Source organism: Rhipicephalus microplus, chromosome 3 (assembly GCF_043290135.1).
Source record: "Rhipicephalus microplus isolate Deutch F79 chromosome 3, USDA_Rmic, whole genome shotgun sequence".
Lineage (NCBI taxonomy): Eukaryota > Metazoa > Arthropoda > Arachnida > Ixodida > Ixodidae > Rhipicephalus > Rhipicephalus microplus.
In genome coordinates, this window is record NC_134702.1 from 8,897,616 (window position 1) to 8,922,168 (window position 24,553).

Genomic DNA, 24,553 nt, shown 5'->3' on the forward strand with positions numbered 1-24,553 from the left:
ATTTTAAGACTGTTGTGGGGTCCGAGATGCGCAGACTCGCAGGGCGACAGAACAGACAGTACCGACTTTACGCGACACATCGTATCCGTTCTTACAAGGCTTGTGCGAATAGTTAAATTTAGGTTTGAAGCGAATAGTGATCTTGGTCGAATAATTTCAAATCAAATTCGAATACTATGTATAACGTATAGAGAAAAATGGTCATATTTATAATGACCTAACTAACCTGCACAATATTTCTTAAAAATTGAAATAAGGCATCTATGCAAATGCCTTTCTTTTGTTCAAAAGAAGTCGTAACAACTTTGAGTAGTAGGAGGATTTGACTTTTGGTAGGATGCAAGTTGTAACCTGTAAAATACGTAACATTTTAAAATTTATTATACTTAGAATATAAGCTGGCATAACAAGCTTCTAGACTTTAAAAAATGATCAATCGATTTGAGGGTTACATGATGATTCACCGGGGCCCTGCAACACTTTTTGACTATCCACGGAATTGATTCACCAAAAAAACTTATTGCCTGATGAATCCACCGCTGCAAAAATTATCAGAATACGTCCAGTACGAGCAGAGTTGCAGATTGGTGCACGCTTCAATTGCATTTTCTCTTGTCTTATCCCAACGGGAGCACTGGAAGGTAAGCAGGGAAGTGTGGCAGCTTGGGCTAGTTGGTATGGCATGACGATAGTTTCGTGTCCTTCTTGTCTCTGTGTCGTCGTTTTGTTCTCGCGCTATAACTATCGTTGGTAAGCAGGGAGGAAAGGTATGGCGAAAGAAAATAAGTCACACGTGCCTCATGAGTCATGACCTTGAGCACTTTTCTTCTCTCTCACTTTTTTACTTGGAATACGCGAATTTTTAGTGCGATCGCGCATGTACGCGTGAACAATTTATGGCCTTTCGTGTCGGCCCCAGTAACAACCGAGCGTGCCATACTCAAGTCAGCCTATGGCTGATACAATGGCTGTGACGAGTAATTTTCTAGCTTCATTCATCATTTGTTGAGAGAAAAGAAAGCAATTTTTAGCTGACTGAAAATTTACTGTCGATTCCAGGCCGTGAGCTGCGTTATAACATTTGGCTCACGGTAGCCTCGACTACTGATTGGCAGCGTTTTCTGACCAGGCTCAAGAAGTGTTGCAAGGCCCCTTTAGATTTGTAATGGGGCTTCACGGCAAAGCGGATATCTCTTAAGTAAATGTTTTCACTGCTTAGCACCCGTATACTGCAGTGAACCATCTCTACAGGCAGTTACATGTGGTATAATAAACACCTATTCGTTCATTGCAGATACTTTGAAATTTTCAATATTTTAAAATGGAAGCAAATTCGAATACTGTACTATTTGTTCGACTATTCGAAGCATTTGAATATTTGCACAAGTCTAGTTTTTACCACCATACCACGATCTGCTACTACCATATTTACTTGCGTAATGAACCCAGCTATTTTTTTAAAAAGTCGGAGCGAAGTTGGGGGTGCATTTATTATGCAGGGCAAATTTTATGAAAACTTATTTAGGATGACCAAAAAATGCGGTAATGCAAAAAAGAAGTTATGTCGCTTAGCCTTTCGCAATTGACATGCGCATACTCTGTTTGGAAACAGCCTCTTTGTTGCACTGCACTCATCTTTGGTGGTTGGTGTGGCGTTATCTTCTGTAAGCTGCCCAGGCACCACCCACAGACTGCATAAAAGCGTTTCGCGGCTTTCTTTTATTGCAGTCGTTTTACCGCAACAGTGGTATCTGCCGTGATCTCGAGGGGCGTCCAGAAGCGTGCACTACGACGCTTTGATGCACTTTGCCAACTTCGAGGCAACCTTGCACCACGACAGCGCCGCCGCCATTCACATTGTAGCAAGCTACCACCAAAGCATCAAAACAGTGTGCCGATAACAAGATTAACGACAAAATACGGCTGCCATCTCACTGTTAACATGAGAAATTACTGCAGAAAAGGTAGCCTACATTTTGCATTTCTTAAAGTACGTGCGGATAACAAGCATGAAGAGCAAAGTGCAACAGGAGCAAGAATCGGGATCGTTACCATGTTGCGGAAATCGTCGCAATATTTTCTGAGCGACAAGAGATTTTTCCTGATTTTCCGAAAAGCTGCGATGCGGTGGCGACAAATAACCCTTCGCAACAGCCATGATGTCAGCATATCTTGTTGTTGTCGCTCGAAAATCACGGGCATGTGATTGGGCCTTAAAGTTTCGTATTTGCAGGAAGGGATCATCGGTTAGCGTGGGCAGTTTCATGACCTTCGCTCGCTGTGTGCTTATCAGCTGCGATGTCTCTACACTCGCACCGTTCGTGAACCCCGCTGTGGCGTTCAAGTAATTAAAGAGTGCCGGGCGCAGGTAAAAAGAAAAACAATATGGCGTGCGGCAGCAAGAGAATGAGGCGAAGGAGCGAGCCAAGGTGGCCAAAGGGGGTCAGCATAATGATAAAAAACGTAAGAGATCCAACGGACAAGGGAGCACCAGGTGTCAGTAAGTGGGACTGCAGCGGATGAATGTAGGGGGTGCATTTATTGCGTGAAAGAAAGAAACCCACATTTTGATGACTGAAGTTGGGGGTGCATTAACCATGCGAGTGCATTCATTAATTAAGCAAGTAAATAAGGTAATTTAAAACTGACACAGCTTCACTGAAATGTGGTGCGGACGCATGGAGCCAGTCTCATGGTTAGTTGTGTGCAGTGAGATAACAAAGAGGTTGCTTGGCTCGTGCTGTGATTGCTGAGCTGTAGTATACAAGCGCATTTGCCGTGGATTGTTTTTCATACCCACCATGCTCCAGATCATACACAGATGCAGCGAGTTACTTGTTGGGTTAACATGGGAATGACAAGATTCCTGCAAGCGCTGCACACCTACAATGCTCTAGCAGTTCTGGTAGCTGATGGCGTGTTTGATTTTCCACCTAATTAAGTTGTGCACTATGATTAAAACAGTACTATGTTTACAATGCCGTCCGTACATGTGTGTTCAGCCTTATCAATTTAATGCAGCGAAGTTTATTTGAACTCGCGACCCGCAATGCTGAAATTCACAGCAGTAAGTTGCTTTAATTTCTACAAAACAGTGTGTGCTTGAACACAGTCCCACACAATGCGGTGACAGCACGTAGCTTCCCAGCTCATTCAAGTTTTCGCCCATTAAAAGTGTGCAGCACGCTTAACTACGCCACGTGAATGCCCGAGTTGTGTAGCTGAAGATACTTATTGCAATAAGGTTGTCGATAGGTGAATAGTGAATTTTAGGTTCGAAGTGAATTCGAAGTGAATAGTGATACTGCTCGAATGATTTTGAATCGAATTCGAACAGTATTTATGACATGTAAATAAAAAGGGGCATATTCATCTTGACCTAAGTAACCAGCGAAATATTTCTTAAAAATTGAAATAAGGCCTCTATGCAAAGAGGCCTGTTTTTTTTTTTTTTCATTCAAAGGAAGTCGAAACAATGTTGAGTAGTAGTCCAAAGAATAACAATAAGGCGCAACAACAAACTGACCCCTACAAAATACGTAATAATTACCTTCGGAACAAGTGACTTACCAGAATCTATCGAAATCGGCTATTGTTAGCTCTGTGTAAGGCCATACATTCCCAACCCTCGTCGATGTTTCAAGTGTCAACGTTTCAGTCATGGATCGCATATTTGCAGAGGGCGCGCCACTTGTGCAAAGTGTGCATCCATGCAACACATATCCGACAACTGCTCCTCAGAAACAACTCATTGCTCAAACTGTGAAGGAGATCACGCTGCCTACTCGCGATCATGCCCCGCATGGAAAAAAGCGAAACAAATAGTAGAACTTAAAGTAAAATTTAATCTCTCATTCCAAGAAGCACGCCAACGTTTCGCACTACACAACCCATCTTATCCCTCTTTCGCAGATGTGACGCGCCGGGGCGCCACGCCACATGTCTCTGCACCCGCGAATGTCACACACTGTGTGGCCGCGGTCGTGCCACCAGCGCCCCCGGCTGTAGCAGCCTGTACTGCTCCGCCACCTGACAAATAGGGCCGGCAGACCCCCGTGTCTGCTGAACCTCGGACCACTGCATGTGCAGTTAGGTCCGAAAGTTCTATGACCATGCCTGCCGAGCAGGCACCATTCACCACCTCACAAGAGGTGATGGATACAAGTCCTACTCCTCCGGCGCCTCAGACGCCGAAGAATAGGCGCAACTTCTTGGAGCTCGCCAGAAAAAGAAAAACCTCGAGTCTAGGGGCCCCCAAAAGGCCCTGTAACCTAACGCAACACTTTTGTACACACAGCACCACACAACATTAGAATGATACAAATACTACAGTGGAACGTCAGAGGACTGCTGAGAAACTTCGACGATATCCAGGAACTTTTACACAAACACACACCTAAGGTGCTGTGCGTACAAGAGACACACCTGAAACCTAAACACACCAACTTTTTACGGCATTACGTTACTTTTCGGAAAGACTGGAATGATGCCATTGTGCCATCCGTTGGTGTTGCCATTATAGTCAATCAAGGGATTGCATGCACACACCTACCACTACAAACATCCCTTGAGGCGGTGGCTGTTCGAGCAGTTCTTTTGAATAAGCTCGTCACCATCTGCTCTCTCTACATACCTCCACAACACCGCCTCGAAAAGCATGACTTCCAGTCTCTCATAGATGAACTACCAGAACCCTACCTTGTCTTAGGGGATTTCAATGCACATGGTAGCCTGTGGGGTGACTCTCGCTCTGATGCGCGAGGTCGCCTGATTGAACAGTTTCTTTTTTCTTCCAGTGCGTGTCTCCTGAATCGGAAAGAGGCAACATATTACAACATTGCTAACAATAAGTACTCAGCAATAGACCTCAGCATAACATCCTCATCACTCCTGCCTCTACTTAAATGGGAAGTCATCAATGATCCATATGGAAGTTACCATTTTCCTATTGTTATCAGCACATCAATAACAAATACATGTCCTGCACACAAGTTCCCAAATAGCTCACCGACAAAGTCGATCGGGAAAAGTTTCAAAAAATGACTGTATTATCTTGGACTGACATGGCAGCGTTGAGCATAGAGGATGCTGTATGCTACTTTACAGCTTTCTTGGTTGATGCAGCTACAAAATGTATTCCCCAAACATGTGGACCGTCAAGCAAAGGACGAGTCCCATGGTGGAATAATGAGTGCCGTGATGCTCGAAACAAAAAAAAATAAGGCATGGAAGTTGCTTAGAGACTCGCCCACAGCCGAGACTCTTGTAAACTTTAAGAACGTCAAGTCGCAAGCAAGGAGGACGCGCCGACAGGCGAGAAGGGAAAGTTGGCACAAATTTTTATCGGGCATTAACTCATACACAGATGAGTCGAGAGTCTGGAGCATGGTTGGTAAGGTGGCAGGATGAAAAGCACATTCACTTCCTCTAGTGAACACACAAAGGGAGAGTTTGGAAGACCAGGCAAACACTCTCGGAGCGCACTTCGAACAGGTCTCCAGCTCAACACACTATAGTGAAGCGTTCCGACGATACAAAACCACAATATAAAAACAGAGATTAGAGCGCAAGCCCACAACACATGGGGCATACAATGAACCTTTCTGTTTGGCTGAACTACAAGCCTCACTTTCCTGCTGCAATAAATCTACCCCAGGCCCGGACTGTGTGGCATATGAAATGTTAAAACACCTGCCCACTGAAACCCAGAAAGCTCTCCTCTCTCTGTATAATGCGATATGGTCTTCCAGCGAGCTACCCTCAGCCTGGAAGGAAGCTATCGTTATCCCAATTCTAAAACAAGGCAAGCCGGCCTCAGTTTCCAGATACAGGCCAATAGCATTAACCAGCTTTCTTTGCAAGGTCTTTGAAAAAATGATTAACAGGCGCCTGATGCACTTCCTTGAAATTAATGGCCTACTTGACCCATACCAGTGTGGGTTTCGAGAAGCTCGGTCCACCACTGACCACCTTGTCCGTATCGAGGCACAAATTCGCGACGCTTTCGTTCATAAACAATTTTTTCTTTCTGTGTTCTTCGATATGGAAAAGGCATATGACACTACATGGCGCTTTGGCATAATGCGAGACCTGTCACATTTAGGTGTGCGGGGTAGAATGCTGACAATTATCGAAAGCTACCTGTCCAACCGTACATTCCGTGTCCGAGTTGGCACTGTCTTATCTCGAGTACTTGTCCAAGAAACAGGAGTGCCACAAAGAAGTGTATTGAGCTGCACACTTTTCATGGTTAAAGTAAATTCCTTGCACCTGTCTCTCCCACAAAATATTCTTTACTGCATATATGTCGATGATATACAGATTGGTTACAAATCGTGCAACATCTCAATGTGCCATCGTCAAGTTCAACTAGGGTTGAACAAGGTATCTCAATAGGCAAACGAGAATGGTTTTGCGCAAAAGAGCACTTGTGTCTTGTTCAGCCGATAGAGGGGCTTCCATCCTGACCCCGACATTGACCTGCATGGTCAACCTCTGTCAGTGAAGACCGAGCACAAGTTTCTTGGTCTCATATCAGACACCAAACTAACCTTCATCCCACACATCAAATATTTAAAGGACAGGTGCTTAAAAGCAATGAACATTTTGAAAGTGTTGTCAAGCACTACGTGGGGTAGTGACACGAAATGTCTAATGAATTTATATAAAAGCCTCGTATGCACACGCCTAGATTACGGTGCTATAATCTATCAGTCGGCAACACCATCAGCCTTGAAAATTCTCGACCCTGTCCACCATCTAGGCATTCGCCTCTCTACGGGTGCTCTCCTAACTAGCCCTGTGGAGAGCCTGTACGTGGATTCGAATTAATAATCGCTCCACCTACAAGGTTGTTTCCTGTCCTTTTTGTACTTTTTGAAGGTGAAGTCAGACATGAAACACCCTTCCTATTTCACAATTAATGATTTGTCTTGTTCTGGCTTGTTTGAGAACCGTCCTTCGTTTAGGCAGCCCTACGTGCTCCGTCTAAGGGGCCTGGCCGAAGAAACAGGTGTGCCTCTTCTTGAACACAGTTTGATGGCTCCTGCATCATATCTGCCACCGTGGCAGTGGCAGCTTATAGACTGTGATGTCTCTTTTGTTGAAGTCACAAAGCACGCACCACTTGCACACATACATACATACATACTTCCTAGAACTACAACATAAATACACATGCCCAGAGTTCTTTACCGATGTGTCAAAGTCAAACACTTCTGTGTCATATGCAGTGGTAGGCCAATCCTTTTCCGAGGCCGACGTTCTTTATCCTGGCGCAAGAATTTTCACAGGAGAAGCTTATGCAATACTGGCGGTCGTAAAACACAAACAGATAAAATTACAAAAGGCGGTAATATACACAGATTCCCTAAGCGTGGTCAAAGCCCTGAAAACTCCTAAAGAACACAAGAACCCCATGCTGGTGTCACTTTACTCACTTCTGCGCACACTGTACACATCAAAACAGCATGTTGTTATCTGCTGGGTTCCTGGGCACCGTGAGATACAAGGGAACGTTTTAGCCGACAATCTGGCTGCTTCCGCCAACGACACTACTCCCAATGCATCAATACCAATCCCTGCACTTGACTTAAAACCTTTTCTAAAACGAAAGCTCAGGGGGTATTGGCAGAGCATGTGGGATAAACTCCATAATAAACTCCATGCTATTAAGCTGCAACTAGGTTATTGGCCGCCACTATCAAAATCACGACACACAGAAGTAATACTAACAAGGCTTAGAACAGGACATACACATTCTACACATTCATTTCTTCTATCCACCGGCGATCCACCATATTGTGAGAAATGTGGAGAACCTCTTACGGTTCTCCACATTCTTGTCCAGTGCAGTGAGCTAGATGCTCTAAGAAAAAAGCATTTTTTACTGCCCTACCGACAGCAGCTCCCTCTACACCCTTGGATGCTCAACGGTAGTGATCCGCTGTTTAACTGCAAACACTTTTCATGTCTTTGAAAGATGTGCATAGCTTTCACCCAATATTTCGAGGTCATCCGTAGCACGACCTCTGTACCATGGTCGTGGCTGCGGTGACTACATCTTCATCATGGTTTTATTATCGTGACGTTTTGCCATCCGCTATCACTTCACATATCTCATGCCACTGTCATGATTTTATTACTTCCATGTTTTAACCCGCGTTGGCGCAAGGAATTTTAAGGCCCCTTTACAGCACCGCATCATATCGTTATTCATATCTGTAGTCAATTGAAATGGCGCTCTTTGGCCATCAATTGGCCCTTGCGCCATTAAAAACTACTCATCATCATCAACAACTGTCGCACGAAATAAGAAAAAAATAACCTAGTACCAATCACACAGTGGCGCTCGAACTCGGTTCCACTAAGTGCCAGCACAGTATTCTACCACTGAGTCACGCCGGTGCTTGGTACTTTTTGGCAAACTTGCCTTAGGCAGGCTTGATGTCGGGAAAGCAATCACATTAATACGACTTATAAAGCGTTTTAAAAAAGCGAAAGAACAACCAGTCATCGCACATTGTGAATAGCGTAACAAGTGGGTCGTCCAATGCTCCAACCCATTACAAAAGCTTGTTTTTGTTCAGCTCTTAACTGTGGCGCATACCCACTTCAGGCATAATTTATCATCGTCGTCAGCCACTGCATGAACAATTGGCACTAAATTACTTGCAAATAGCATAGCGAATGCCGGCCTACTACCCAAAAATTTTTATTATTAATGTCGTCGTGGGTATCAAGCAAATGTGCTTGCAGCAGTTTCCCAATGAGTGTTTAGAAGAGGCTCTAAAAAGCCGCTCTTGTAGCTTTTGCTGCGACTGTGCTGCGGCTTCCGCGCAGGCCTGGGGATTTTTTTGGCATTTATTCGTTCATCGCAAATACTTCGAAATTTTCAATAATTCAAATTTGAATTGAAGTGAAATCGAATACTCTACTATTGGGTTTGAATATTTGAAGCACAAGCCTAGTTGTCGATGATAAGTCGAATTGCGCAATCGTCAGTGGCGGCCATCTCAGGTCGTTGTCTTCGTACTCGCCCTCTATGTTATCACCGCGATCGCGTGGAAGTCAGAATCAATGATTGGCCTATCTCTGCAGTTCTTGAAAGGACTGAGAACCTCTCGTGGCACATGCGGTTTTGGCACATGCGGTTATCATGCGGTTTTGCACCCAGTCTATTACAATTGGTTCTTGAAGGGTACAAATGTTAATGTAAAAGACGAGGATCTTCAGCAGTAACCACTGTTATACTTACAATCAACACACCCTTGTAAGTACAGTTGGAATGAAAACAAAAGTGGAAACATCCTTGAAGAAATGGGGACAAATCCTGAAACCCATGCCTTCCTGGGCAGCATGAGTGGTAACCAATGTCAGCACAAGAGACATGTTGTGGCTGCCGTGTTTTGGATAACTCCTGATAGAGACTCCTAATAGTCTTGCCCTGAGTATTTGTGCACTTATCTGAACTATGGTCTCTCATCACTAGTTTCTGTCCCAACTAGATTTGAAATTGGAGGTCCCAATACTTCAATTGACCACCTGTTTTCTAGTTTGTGCCTACAGATCATAGCATAGCCGGAATAGTGGAGTATGCCACGACAGACAATTACTCTATATTTTTTTGCATAGGTACTTCAACATGTCCTCAACCTGAAAAATATGTCAGGACATTCTATGATTTTATCAAATTTATTGATATTATTTTTGCAATTGACTAGGCTAACGGGCTTGAAGAACAATGCGGTGAAAAAGCTTTTGAATGTTTTTGAAAAAATATCACAATGTTCTAATTCATTCACAAGTACCACAGCTATGACACAATGATTCAGCTCTTCAAGAAAGCCATGGATTAGTTACTCTTTATAGCGCTCTATTAAAAAAAGAGATAGTTTTGTAAGAAACTTAAAACCCAGCCGTTCAATAATACCTTGCGATCGCGTTTCAACACGTGTTCGATTATTCTAACTTCTGCATTAAAAGATGCCAAGCGTAAATACTATGAAAGTAAATTACGAAATAACGTAAGTGATGCCAGGCGAAATTGGCAAGTAATTAAGGAATTCCTGAACATCACTACAACTAAAGATAGTATATCGCGTGTACACCACAATTCTGCTAGTATTACAGACCCTCAAGATATTGCTAATGCTTTCAGTGATCATTTCAGTGTTACAGGCGCCAATCAGAATAATTCGTTGTCACTTAGTCTTCTGCGCTGTTTACATTCCTTTTACTTATTCCCAACAACACTGAAAAAAGTATGCAATATCATCAAATCTCTTAAAACAACCGGTCCAGGTCTTGACTATAACATTCATCAAGCATTGAGCTTGTGTTTGAAGAAATCTCATCTGCATTAGCCCATGTCATAAACGAATTATTTCAAGATGGGACCTTTCCCAATCGCCTCATAGTAGGCAAAGTTATTCCAGTGCTTAAAAAGGTGTCAAAAGTGCATGAGTAACTATCGTTCTACCTGCATTTTGTCTAAGGTGATCAAAAAGCTGATATACGATTGTTTGAGTAACTACCTGTCAAAAGTTAATATATTAACATGTGATCAATTTGGTTTTCGGGAGAATTTGTCTACTCAACTGGCATTTGTTACTTTTAATGAAAGTGTTAAATTAGCCATCAACCAAGGCCTTTTGGTTGGTGCTCTCTTTATTGATTTCACCAAGGCATTTGACGACATAGACCATGGCATTTTTTTAGGCAAACTTGAATCATATGGCATTTCTGGGCTGTCCTTAGAAATTATTTGTAACTATTCAACGCACCGATCATACAGAGTACAAATTGACGGTGTCCTCTTTTCATCAAAATTAATAAATATAGGTGTTCACGCAAAAATCTATACTTGGCCAACTTTTATTTCTCATATTCATCAATGATTTTCCCCAAATATTAACACACTCAAACTGTCTTTTTTTATGCTGATGACACCACCATTTTCAGATCCAAAAGATGTTCTGGTGCACTTCAGGATAAACTTAACGGGGATATAGCAAATGTACATTCATGGTGTCTAAAAAATAAGCTATAATTAATCAATCTAAAACTAATTTTATGATATCCATTCCTCAAAAGTTTTGCTCAGTCATTCGGTTGTGGTTTCCTTGAATAATGATGTAATTTCCAGATCGCAGTCTACTAAATTTTTTGGTGTTCTTTTAGATAAGAATTTAAAGTTTCAGTGCCATGCTTAATCTTGCTATTCACATTATCGCAAAAACTCGTTCTTACTTTCATCAAAACTTTCTCATGTCTTTATATTATGCATACATATGCAGTCACATCTCATATTGCCTTTAATCTTGGGATAATACACATTCCACAAATCTTCATCACCTAGAAATTTTGCTAAAGCAGGCATTACGATTAATTACATTTCTACGGCTTATACCTCCCTCTGCTCCTATATTCAATTTCCTAAATGTTTTGCCTCTACGCATGTTATTCAATCATAAGGTGGTACCACTAATGTTTCATCTTATAAATACCGACCTCAATATTTCAGGTTTTGCTTGATCCAACCTCATTAATAGCAATACTACAAGATCTTCAAAACAACCTAATCTACTTGCTCTTAAAGTTAGAACTAATTAGTTGATTTGCCATTGCATTTCCAGGCATTTCACTTAGGAACTTGGTACCATTGGATATCGAGTCATCTTCATTCTTATCATTTAAACTAAGAACTAACGATTATTTCATTAACACTCTGTCTCACCCATAGAATTCATTATGGTTTTCTTTTTCGCCCACAGAACATTTTCTAATGTACTGTTGCCAAATTTTAGGTGTTTGAATTTTGCCTATGTATGAACTCTGCCTATATTTGATGCGTCTTCGCGTTGCTGGTTGCCCGTGCCATTTATCCTTGTCTGAATTTATGTGTACTTTATTCCATTTTATTTTTCAATGTGTCTCATTGTGATTATCATATAGATATTTTTATGATTAGGTATCACCTTTGCTGTTGATGCTCTTCGTATTGCATAAAATGCATAACTCACTGTTTGCGTGGCTATTGTAACCCCCATTTGCTGTTTTGTTTAGATGTCCCCCAAACAGTTTTTACTTTGGGACCTCCAGATGTATATTTATATGCCTACGTTGTATTTTTTTAATAAATAAATATTCAAAGGCAAAGACATGCCGATGGGCAATTGCACATGCCACCTTTTGTTCATGTAGAAAATTTGTTCAGCATAGCATGTGCATGTATTTGGCTGTGCAGGTATCCTCTAGCAAAAGAGCGGCCCACGAACATAGTTAACACCGACCTCCTTTGTCCACATGGTCTTCTTTTGCACCTGCCCCAAGATGAAGACAGGTATGTTAAGAATGCAGGTACGCATTATTGCATTGTTGTGGAAGGGTGCAAAACTGGGCTTAAATAAGCAAACAAGGTTATTCGGTGCTTGTTAGTGCAACAAAGGTATACATGGCTTTTGTGTAAACAACCAAGTGCACTACTTCTGAATCTATTTGAACTGGGCATTTCCTCTGTGAACATTGATTGAGTATCACGTTTGATTTTAAACTTTTGGCTCATTGAATAAGTGAAATACAGCATGTAAATGTCAACTGAGCTATGTAGATGAAGCATAAAAGCCAAACAGTAAAATTGAACTGTTAAGTTGATCTATGGTACTACATACAGTAGAATCTCCATGACACGATTACAGTAGATGTGCAATTTTGCGATGGTACGAATTTTAAGGCTGATTCGGATTGACTACATTATGTAAAAGAAGCCATGATTCAGTGTTATACGAATGGTTTTCCCGGCCACTGTGAATAATGTGAACGCACCTTTGACCCTCGCACGCGAACGATGCAACATGGCTTGTTCGTCGGAGGAAGGCCCGTTCACACTTGACCTCGAAGGGAGTGAATGAGGCAAAACTCATAGGAATTTCCTTCGCTTCGCTCCCTAAGTGGGCAGAAAACCTCGCTGCAAGGCTGACACAAAAAGGTCGGTTCGAGACCAAAGTTTCTGCCACGCTATCGCAGATCGCTTTTTTCTTTCACGGCTTTGGCTACACCGCTCAACGCTACACCGGCTGTACTAGCTCTCTAACCACGTGATGTAAACGAGCCGCAAATTCAAGATGGCGGCAAATGCATCAGCATAATTGCAAACTACTCGCATAGCACAAAAAAGCTCACGGCCTTGACAAAGATGCATTCGTCAAGAGCCTGGTTTGGATTACGATCACTGTGAACACTGGAAGTAGAAGGTGCAGCAACAGCGAGTCTGCATGCCCAAACTGTTGGCTGAATTCGTTGTCACCGCAGCCAGTGCGTCCGCTCGTGTTGTTTCTGCTGGCGTAGCTCCCTAAAGAATGTTTGTACAGGCGTAAACTTACACGTGAAAAAACTCGATACAAATTTCAATCCTCAGGAAATGCCCAAATAGAATGAATTCTCAAGCGGCACAGGCAGCAGCGGTAACATGTATACGAGGGGCAGAACAAATGTAAACATTTTTGGCAGGCACGGATGTGGTTTTGCGGCCACTCTGGCGTTTTCGCTTGAATTCTCCTGTGTGAATTCTCCAGTACTCGTTTTTTTCAGTGTCGACATCGCGGCGTGTTTTTCTGGCCGCCTAAGTGGCGAAGCGAGCGGATTTCCAATAACTTTTCCCACTTTCACTCCCTTTGATGCCAAGTGTAAGTGGGCTTTGAGTGCCAGCAGCATGAATGAGGAAACCATGGCACTTTATTGAGAGGTGGTGAAAGCAGGAAAGTTCAAAAGAACATCATGGAGTCTTTTTCAGCGAGTAGTAGCAGCAAGTAGTAGTTGACAACAATAAAGTTCGGGTTCATCGTCATGATGGAGCTTTTACTTGTTTTTTGTTCAAACGAATTCGAGATTATATGAATATTTTGCATGCCCCCTTCAAATTGGTATCATTGAGATTCTACTGTACTTAGTTAAGACAAATATAGAAAGACATTATTCTAACTGGAGTAGAGGACAGGTAAATGATACACTAGCTGAGGTCAAGGGAAAGTGATGTCGTCGGGCTAAGAAACAGAAAAGTTTTAGACTGTTGGAGTAAAATAGTCAGCACGAGGGAATGGGAAATAAGATGGAAGGCAACAGACAATCAGATGGAGTTCTCATATAGGGAGGTATAGTGGGAGATATAGGAGTGCAGACAGTTATGTTAGCTTTTATTACCCCTGAGGCAAGTGGCTACACCGAGCACCCCTGTTTTTGCAGAGCTGTTGCCATCTGGCCACAGGAGTGGGAATCACTTGTTAAACTATTCCCAGCAGACCTGTGCATTACTGTGTCACCAGGAACAGGGGACGGCAAGCTGATCACTGAACCAGGCAAGTTCATCTTTATAGACATGCAGCCGTAAATATTCAGAAGCTTCGATTTAGGATAATCCGCTGATGAATGGTGGTATTTGTAAATAAATGAAAGTCTCATGGTGGCTGTGCATCACACAAGAGCTGCAGCAGGGACTCTGCAAAGTTTTATGTCACTCAAGGGATACTTTCAAGCAGATAGTTCAGCCCATCCTCCAGTCTAGACCATCCTAAAAATATTTCTGAATAACCTGGAGCAGTGTGAAAATACAAGGACATAGAAGGAACACACGCAAAGTGACTGTTCTTTTTCTCATTTTTTCACTCTGCTTCAAGTTGTTTGCAAGATGAACCAGCTAGTCTGAGCCTGCAAGTTGTTACTAAAATATTTATGCTACTGTGTCCTATGAAATTTCTCATAGGCATTAAATGTCATACTACATAAAATAATGTTTGGATTTGGGTGATTTATTCAGATCTTTTTGGCGTGAACTCTGTCAAGAAGAGCTCCGGCGATGTAAGCTCCACTGAATGGTTCGATGAGTCAGCACCACTGCTACTGGTAGTTCAGCCGAATCAATTTACTATAATGGTTCTGGTTTTAACAATATATTCAGTACAAGAATGAGTCGACAAAGCATAGTGGGGAAAGCTGTGCAGCCAGTGTCATCAATCATGTTTGGTCCACTTTTTTCAGTTGGAATTAATTATTGCAATTTGCATCCGAAATAAGCAGAACAAGGACAACAGCTTTTCTAGCCTCTTTCCCCTCCATACTTTTTTCTTTTGTGGAACCAAGTTTTCCCAATTATAGTTTACAACAACAGAAATGTCATGCAGGGGCTGGGATACTTCTGTCTCAATGCTTAGCTTTTCAAGTGAAACTATGAGATGACTTTGAATTGTACGTTATCGCGTGTTGGATGTTGAGTTGTGTTTTTTCTGCAATGTACTGTAAAAATAAAGCAAAACAAAGAAATGTGTGCATCATTGCATTTTTAAACCACTTGAATTTTAGTATTTGATTGTAACATGAGGGTTGACTGCAGGTAGCGAAAATTGGGAAATACACTTGCATTACATAAAGGTAAATATATTATGAACAAATTCTGCTGCATTTATATATACACAGTTTGCAATCATGGCTGTGAGCAATTAATTTTTGCTTCAAAGTTCTATTTATCCTCTTCCAGAAAAGCTCATCTAAAATACCGAAAGCCACCTGCATCACTTATACAAAAAACCAATAGCACCACGAGTAACAAAGCAGGGAATCGTCAACCTGCTCAATACAACATACAAAAATAGTTGTACATTGGCTGCACCACTTTACTAGCATCGCATTGGTTGGCTATTAAGGGGAGATGAGAGTAAAAAATTGCACATTTTTTCCAAAATGATATATTTTTCATTTTTATTTGCTTTCACAAGTTTAGTTTCTCTACTTGCATGACAAAAAAACTGACGATTGTAAGTAAACTCAAAGCAGGTTAAAATCGCTTTTATTGAGTGCAAGGTGGCTATTAAAAGCTAAAAATAGCTCATTGTCTAGAGTCTCCCGAAAATTGTTATCTGTCTGTTTGCCATTGCATTTTGTGTTAAGACTTCAATAAAGCCACATGCTCAAAAACACCATGATTGCCAAGCTCTCATGAAGAAAGAAATCACCTGAAAAAAATCATATCTTTTCCACATAAATGAACCATTAATATCTGTTTTTCTCAAGATTAATTTTTGGGTAACTTCTTGGGTTTAGAAATCATGTTCTTGGTATTTCTGATAGCCCGAATGGGATGAAATTTCGCCCACATACTCTTTAACATGTGAAGAGTGCAACTATCTCCTTTAAAGCTTGGTATCACATGTATAATTATAAGAAACCTAAAGTAAGCATTTAGTATGGGTTGAAAGCTCTACGCATTCTTGGTTTTATTTTTTTTTTGTCCATTATAATGTCTCTATACATTTTCTTGATAGTTATTTGCATTCTATAGTTGATATAAAGAAATTGAGCCTTTAGTGGCTCAGAACCATAAAAGTTTAGATGGATAAAATGTTTGCCCAAAACGAACTATACTTTTCACATTGTCATAGCTTAAAACAAGAACTATGCAACTTACTATGAAACTAATTACATATTTTAAATCAGCATAATGGCCTACATATATACAGCAAAAATTTTATTGCCCAAGGCTACAGATTTTAATTGCACCTCCCGTTAGAACATGCAGATGAGTGTATCTTGCACCACAGACTGCAAAATAATTTTTTAATATATTTAAAATAAATAAAAAGCTTTGTAAAGTTTGCACTCAAGTCACTTTGTTTATACTTTGTTTATACTTATACTGTACTAGGTAGTTCAATAGTTTATAAGTGCAAAGCACTTTAGGGGAACAAGCTGTCTTGTGCGGTCGTCGTCGTTTTGTGAATGCTTTATGTCTAGCATATTGAGTGCGTGCTCTCACTCACCAAGAACTCTTGCTGTTGTATTACGAGTGCCTTGATGAACATAACTTATTATCTCTAGCAAAAGAGCAACTAGTGCACTTGGTGTTACTTAGTCAAAACCACATACTATAACAATGCAAAAAAAAGAAGGAAGTGCAAGCATGAAATAGAAAGATATAGAAATGGAAAGAACATGAAGAAAAATAAAAAGAGTGCAAAAGAAGAAGAAATAGATACAGAGATAGCAAGAAATAAAAAAATAAAAACCAAAATGGGGAACAAGAAAGAAAGAGAAAATCAAGAAGGTAAAACGAAGGCTGCTCGGCTCCGCGCATCCCTAGTGTCTTGGCACCTCTAGTGCAGAGTGCATTAATTTTTTTTTGTGCTGTAATGAATTTCTACTTGGGACAGTTGAGTAGAGACACAGTGCATCGAAATAGATTGATCCTCAGCAAAACGGATATTGAGCAGTAGTTTGCTTATGCCTGTAAGCTAGCTGCGAGTGCTTGGGTTCTGTGTCTTGTAAATTTGCGTGCATCTGAGGAATTGGGTTCATCCATGACATTGCCACTTCCTGAAGCCGAATGACTATACTCGGGGATGGCTTGGTGGCCCTGCCGCGGTGTTGTAGTGGCTAAGGCACTCGGCTGCTGACCTGCAGGTCGCAGGATCGAATCTTGGCTGCGGCGGCTGCATTTCCGATGGAAGCGGAAATGTTGTAGGCCCGTGTGCTCAGATTCGGATGCTCGTTAAAGAACCCCACGTGGTTGAAATTTCCGGAGCCCTCCACTACGGCGTCTCTCATACTCATAGCGTGGTTTTGGGATGTTAAACCCCACAAATCAATCAATCAATCAGGGGATGGTTTGGTGAGCTGGTTGATATATCATCATACAAGGTGAACTACGTGTGGGGAGTACTGGTGTAATTTGGGAAAGGGGACACAGCCATCGCTTTCTTAAACTGTTTTGCGGGAGGCAGCCAGGTACGTTTCCTGCTTCCAGCATCATTTGCGTACTTTATAAAGAATGTTTTCAAGGCTCTTTGTCTTTGTTTGAACTGAGCTGTATGAGCTTTCGTTTGCTGTCTGCAAGAGAGTTGCGATAATGCGCTTGTGTGAAATGTTCCCCCACCTTCTAACTCATTAACTGGGCAGTTTCTTACGGCACAGCAGATCATTTTATTGGCTTTTCCAAAGATATTGGGAAAACGGCCACCGGCCGAAGATGCAGAAAAAATACGGCGCATGTATGCTACACTTCGCAGGTATAAAGCGTGGTGTTTTGATCTTTTTTTTATTCATTTATTGTATTGCTAGGGATGACGTCACAGTGCCCATTCGCTGGATAGGCTGTTTTATTCTCTTTCATTGTCTTCAGAGCACTGGTTCTTTGCAAGGAGCCAAGCTACGTTGGCGCTCAGCAAAAGCAAAAAAGAAAAGAAAAAAATTGCGCATTATTTCGATCTATGGGCAGCCATGGTGGGATACGAAAGCATCACGGCGGGGTGTGCATCGAGTTTCCGTTTCATTTCACTAGGCAACACAACCCAATGAAAGTTAGAGTGACAGAATATATTCATAAGAGAGGAGACGTTTGTGTGGGGTCGTTGCTTCTTTATTCTTTTATTTATTTATTTTGAAGTACTGCAACCCAATTAAGGTTTATTACAGGAGTCAGGTACATAAGTACAACAGCAAAGAATAACAACAGCATCACAATAATGTAGTGTTCCTACTTAAAATAACGGAACAGCATTAAAGCTTCAGTATGGAACTGGCGTCCATCTTAATCTGCTTTATTTTTTCACTTCCTCCTCCTCTTCTCTCCTGCCCCGGCCCTCGCGCTTCTTCATCTTCTGTCCAAAGGCTCATACCGCTTCACCCTTCCCGCTTTCTTTTAATTACCCCTCCTGGGGTAATACTTGAAGACATTCCCAATTGAAGCACATTCAACAGATCCACGTTCACCAGTGTACCAGACAGTCTTCAAAATTCCGTTCTGGGTGGCTGTCTTGGTCACAGAGTAAGGCCCATAAAATTTGGCACTGGAATCTCTTATTCCTTTTCTCACTAGTACGAGGTCGGTGACTTGAATGTCTGGCATGTCTGCTCGATGCCTCTTGTCGAAATTCTTTTTCATTCGTTTTCGGTACCTCTCCTCCTGTGATTTTTGTTGCCTCTCCTCGACAATCTTGAGGTTTTCCAAGAGTCCCAACTCACGGTCTGCCTGCAGAATAGGGGTCTCTCCTGTAGAAGCGTACTGTGGACTGCACCCCAAGCCACTTGTGTAGGATCGGTTATGATGTTTTACGGCTGCTTCTAAAGAACATTTCCATCCCCCAGGAAAACTATCGTACATCTTGATGTATTGTTTCACGTCCCGTATGGCACGTTCTGCAAGCCCATTCGCCGCAGGATGGTATGGCGCACAGAACTTGATCGATACATTGTGATCTCGAGCCCATCTTACTAGCTTTTCACTCTTGAACGCGGGGCCGTTATCGCATACGATTGTCCGCGTAGTTCTAAACATGTCCCTTTCGAGAAGGGTTATGACGCTATTTGCATCTTCTTTTCCTGCTCGTGCCGCGACCATCCTGGTGCATTCATCTATGGCCAGCAGAAAAGCTTGCGTTTTTCTGACTCCTTCCCGTTTCTTGTTAAGTTCGGCGAAATCCAGGTGAACTACTTCAAAAGGCACGTTCGAGTGGCAAGGTAGTATCATGGTGTCCGTAGGCTGTTTATACTTGACTTTGTGTACTTGACACACATGGCATGAACGAACGTACTGACTAACGTCTTTCTTCATGTGAGGCCACGTAAACCTCTTGACCAACTTGTTGTAGGTACGCCAAAAGCCGTCGTGTCCTCCAGATTCTGGGCTATCGTGGTACAAGTAAAGCACTTTGGAAACAAGAGTTGGTGGGACTTGATACCGACCTTCCGTAAAAACCAGTTGTTCTGAGCCTTCCCACAGCTTCACTTCATTGATTTCTTCAGATTTTTCTGTGTTGTTTTGTACCATCAATCTTGATAGAGCATCTGCATCGGTTAAAAGCGGTCCGGGTCGGTGCGAGATGGTAAAGTCAAATTGCTGCAAGTAATTCACCCATCTGGCGATACGCCCTTTAGTTTGGGTCATATTCAAGAGATGAGTGAGTGCCTGGTGATCGGTGAACAAAGTGAACTTCGTACCTTCCAGGTACGTGCGGAAGTAGTCAACGGCCTTCAGAACCGCCAGTGCTTCTTTTTCCGTAGTAGTGTAGTTTGTTTCAGACGGCTTGAAAGTGTAACTGTAGTAACCGACTACGTGTCGCTTTTCTCGGCCAGATGCTTCAATACATTTTTGATACAACACTGCACCAGTCCCATAATGTGAGGCGTCAGTGTTCAATTCAAAGGGTAAAGTGAAATCTGGTATACGCAGAACGGGGTCAGAAGAAATTCTGTGCACCAAGTCACGGTAGACTCTCTCACATTCGTCACTCCATTCAAAGGGAACTTCTTTCTGCGTTAAGCGCGTGAGGCATCTAGTTTTGACAGCAAAGTCCTTTATGAAAGATCGGAAATGTCCTGCCAATCCCAAAAACACACGCAGTGAATGGACGTCATATGGTTTCTTCAACTGGGAGATCTTCTCGACGGACTCTTGTTTTGTGCTTTTGGTGTTCCCATCGAAGACTCTTCCAAGAAACACCACTTTTTGTTGAAAGAATACACTCTTCTTAAAATTAACCTTGAGATGTGCCAAGCTCAAGGCGTTTAACACCTGAGACAGATGGTCCTGATGCTCAGCCTCTGTTTTGGAGAAGACTATAATGTCGTCTATGTACACATTACAAAAAACACCAAGGAATGGCTTTAGGACGTCGTTCATGATCTTCTGGAACCACGCTGGCGAGTTTTTCCAACCGAAAGGGAGCCGGTTGTATTCGTAGAGATCGAATGGCGTGATAAAAGCGGTGTACATTTTTGTTTCTTCGGTTAGTGGGATCTGCCAGAAACCTTTGCATAAATCGATGCGGGAAAAATGTCGGCAACCCCCGGTCTCATCTATAATTGTGTCGATCTTCGGCATAGGAAATGGTATGAGTTCTGTCTGACGATTGAGAACCCTGTAGTCGGTGCATAATCTGAAGGTTCCGTCTTCTTTCGGTGCGATCGTTATGGGAGAAGCGAAGGGTGATACCGAAGGTCGTATGATATCAGCATCTAGCATCTCCTGCAACTCTTTCTTGAGCCACATCTTTCGCTCCCTTGACATATTGTAAGGTGCTTTCCGGATGACGGTCTTGTCAGCGAGTTCGAAAGGAACCTTGTGGGACTTCATCGCCTGAGGATAGCTTCCTATGCATACAAGTTCAGGGTAGGTCGTTGCGATATCCTCCGCGCACTTGACAACTCGTAGATTATCTTGTCTACCCTGATTTGTCTCGTTCCTTGCTACTCCTTCTACTAGAACCACATCGTCCCAGTACACGTTGATCTTTAGTTTCTTTATATCTGGTCTTGATAGCAAAAAGTCGTACGTTACCCCCTCTATCACCAACACTTCGCTCTCTATTTGCTGACCCTGGAACTCGATGTTTACCAAGGCCCACTGATCATGCAACGTTACTTTTCCATCATAGCCTTGTACTCGTAGAATTCTTCACTTTCACAGCACCTTTCCGTCGTAGTTCAGTAGTGTCTACGGCTGCCTTTTCCACAACCAGGTTTACGAGTTCTTCCGAGCTGAGCTCACGAGGTAGGTCTACCGCTGCTTCGTCTTGAACTTGGTACTTCGAAAAGATGATCTCCTCGGAGGTCTCGTCTATGAAGAACGTCACCCACATGATGGCTTCGATGGCCGGCTGCGCCAAAATAATGTAGTGTTCCTACTTAAAATAACGGAACAGCATTAAAGCTTCAGTATGGAACTGGCGTCCATCTTAATCTGCTTTATTTTTTCACTTCCTCCTCCTCTTCTCTCCTGCCCCGGCCCTCGCGCTTCTTCATCTTCTGTCCAAAGGCTCATACCGCTTCAAACATGTTCTTGACAGTACTAATATTATCAGCTCTAAGCACAATTGGGTGTAGAAATAAAGAAAAAATGTTAACATCACTCAAATGGCTCTAAAAATCTGATATATTAATTTCATAAACAGAGTCAGGTGAATGGTTCCAGTGAACAACTGTCCTTAGAAAAATACTGTATTTCAACATGTTCACACATGCAAAAAATGGTTGAATGTTAAGATTTTGACCTTTTCTTGTTAGTAGAGCACTAGCATACATGACGTAATTGTCTTTAGATAACTTGCATGACGAATAAAAAAAAGAGTGCAATAGTTTCAAAGAATCGATATCACGCCTAATACAATATGGTGATAACTTCATAGATTTCATTGAAGATGACGAAGAAAAGTCATGGTCATAGCGATGAAAAATGAAACGAACAGATTTTCTTTGTGCAGATTCAATTTTATTGACATTACACACTTTGTCAGGATTCCATACACACGAAGTGTACTCTAATATAAGATGAATCAGTGTTTTGCACATTAGCGATTTGGTGGATTTCGGAGATGTAGCTGACATACATCTTAAGGAGAGATTCGGGTCGAAAAACGTGAGTTTTTTTTTTTTTTCAAAATTACCGTTTTTTTATTTTCACCTGTTTTGATAAGATTAATACCTCTACTGTTAGGAAAAAAATAATACAGGTCGAGACTTAACTGGAAATGCTTTAAAATTGCATATTAAGAGCACAAGGTGCCTGTTAAAAGGTCGAAAGTGTGCATTCTTCGAGCACCTTGCCGCCGATAATGCGTTGCCGCTCGCCATTGTTGATCGCATGAGTCAAAGAGTTGAGCCTCACTCTTCAAATAACAACAGTTTCTCTCACTGACGCAGTGCAAGAAATAATAAAAAGAAGCACTCTTCTGCGCGCTTTTCGAGCGCTGCGACTGGCTTATCTCATGGTACTAATCGGGGACTGCCATTGGCTGCTGCGCGCCTGTATGTGCTGTGAAACCTATTTGCGGGGTCCATGTCTTGTCGAGTAGCGCAGCTGAACAATGCTTTTCTCGTGTAATTATCTCTGTTATGAATGAAAAAAGGCATTGCTCGCAAGTGAAAGCCGTTGTGCGGCGCGCTCTGTAAGAATAGGCTACGAGCAGCTGGTCTGATTCGCGGCAGTTGTTGGCTTGCAAAAGCCAATGCATCAAAAGTCCTTCACACCCGTCAGCCGGAAAGTTCGTTATGCGGCAATGGATGACGTCAGCGCCAATCTTGAGAGGTCGAAAGAGCTTGCAGTGAGAGAACTTAGCAGGGACGACATTGCCATTATGTACGACGGTATGTGGCACAAACATGGCTGCAAAATGGCATGACACTGTACTTAGTTTAGATTTCGCAGTCCTGTCGAACTTCCCATCTTGCCGTTGGCACAAGGCTCTGCCAGATGAGGTGGAAGTTTGGCAAGCATTTTGTGGCCCTGTCTGTGAGCGAAATGTCTGTGAGGAGTCGGCTCAAAAAAGCCGAGAGGCACAGACTCATAGTGCTGGCGTATTTTAGTTGCAGTGGCCACTACAAGAAGAATTGTTCTTTTTGGGGTACAAAGTTCATCTGATCTAATGACATCTTTCATAAATAAAAATGCAATTTTAACTTTAAAACTCGTTTTTCTCAAAACACAAATTCTGCCATTTTTTCTAACGTCCCCCTCCATTTTTGGGCACTTTTAATGCTCAGATCTGCATGAAATGTCGCCCAAATTTTTTCCAAAGTATGACAAATAGAATTATCTAGTTTAAATTTCAATATTTCATTGTATAATAACAAATTGTATGTATACCTTTACTAGGGTAGGTGAAATATGGACTTTTTACGTCTATTATTTTTCACCATATTACATATTTTGTATGTGCTTCCCTTTTAGTTATTTGCACTCTGCACTTTATTTGAAGCATTATGAACTATGAATGGTAAAGAATTACAGAAGTTAAGCGATGAAAAGAGGGGGGCAAAAGGGTTATGGTTTTCACTTTGTCATGTTGCAAATATATAGTTAGTTTTCTTGCAAGTGTGTAACTTGCAAGAAAACTAACTATATATTTGAAATCAGCATAAAAAGTTTCATAAACTGCTCAAGTTTCATTGCTCTAGGGTGAATATTAAAAAAAAAGTGTCTTCGAGTAGCATCTCCCCGTAAGTAACCTAATTTTTCAATGCTGTAGATGTAATGTAGTCTATGTGGTGTGACCATTGCATGTTGTGTGTGAACATAATGCCAAGATATTTCTATGTCTGTGCCCAGGGAACAGCGATGTTATTGAAGGAGTATGCATGATGTGATAGCAAATGGCTGCCTGTGAATAAAACACCACGTTTTTTTTTTATTTTAGTTCATGTGCATCTGCCAATACGAGCCCCATAAAGAAGAACGCCAGAAAGAATCCTGAAGTATGATATGATCATTAGAAGAAGTGATTACCTGTTAAAGTACATAATCGTCAGTGCAGAGACAAACTTGGGACCTAATATTGCTGGGAAGATCATTTCTAAAAATTAAAGATAACAGAGGACCGAGAATAAAGCCCTTTGGGACACCAAATGTCATTTTTACGGATGAGGATCGCTTGTAATTGAAATGAATCGAGGGCGTGAGCTTAGAAAGCTTTCTATTTAGTCTACCAATTCTGGATTATTTAAAATTACCTCTAGTTTACATATAAGCTTCCTGTGAATAATGGTGTCAAATGCCTTTGAAAAATCAATAAAT

The 24,553-nt window shown here is 41.9% G+C and overlaps 1 protein-coding gene across 1 annotated transcript in view; it reads left to right on the forward strand.

Annotated features, from left to right (window-relative positions):
* LOC119183036 (ubiquitin carboxyl-terminal hydrolase 48) overlaps positions 1–24,553 on the forward strand; it is an 86,518-nt gene that overhangs the window by 41,993 nt on the left and 19,972 nt on the right. The window contains exons 22-23 of the mRNA XM_037433558.2: positions 12,248–12,343; positions 14,242–14,354. Of these exons, the coding sequence (XP_037289455.2) occupies positions 12,248–12,343; positions 14,242–14,354 (209 nt within the window). The remainder of the gene's footprint in view (positions 1–12,247; positions 12,344–14,241; positions 14,355–24,553) is intronic.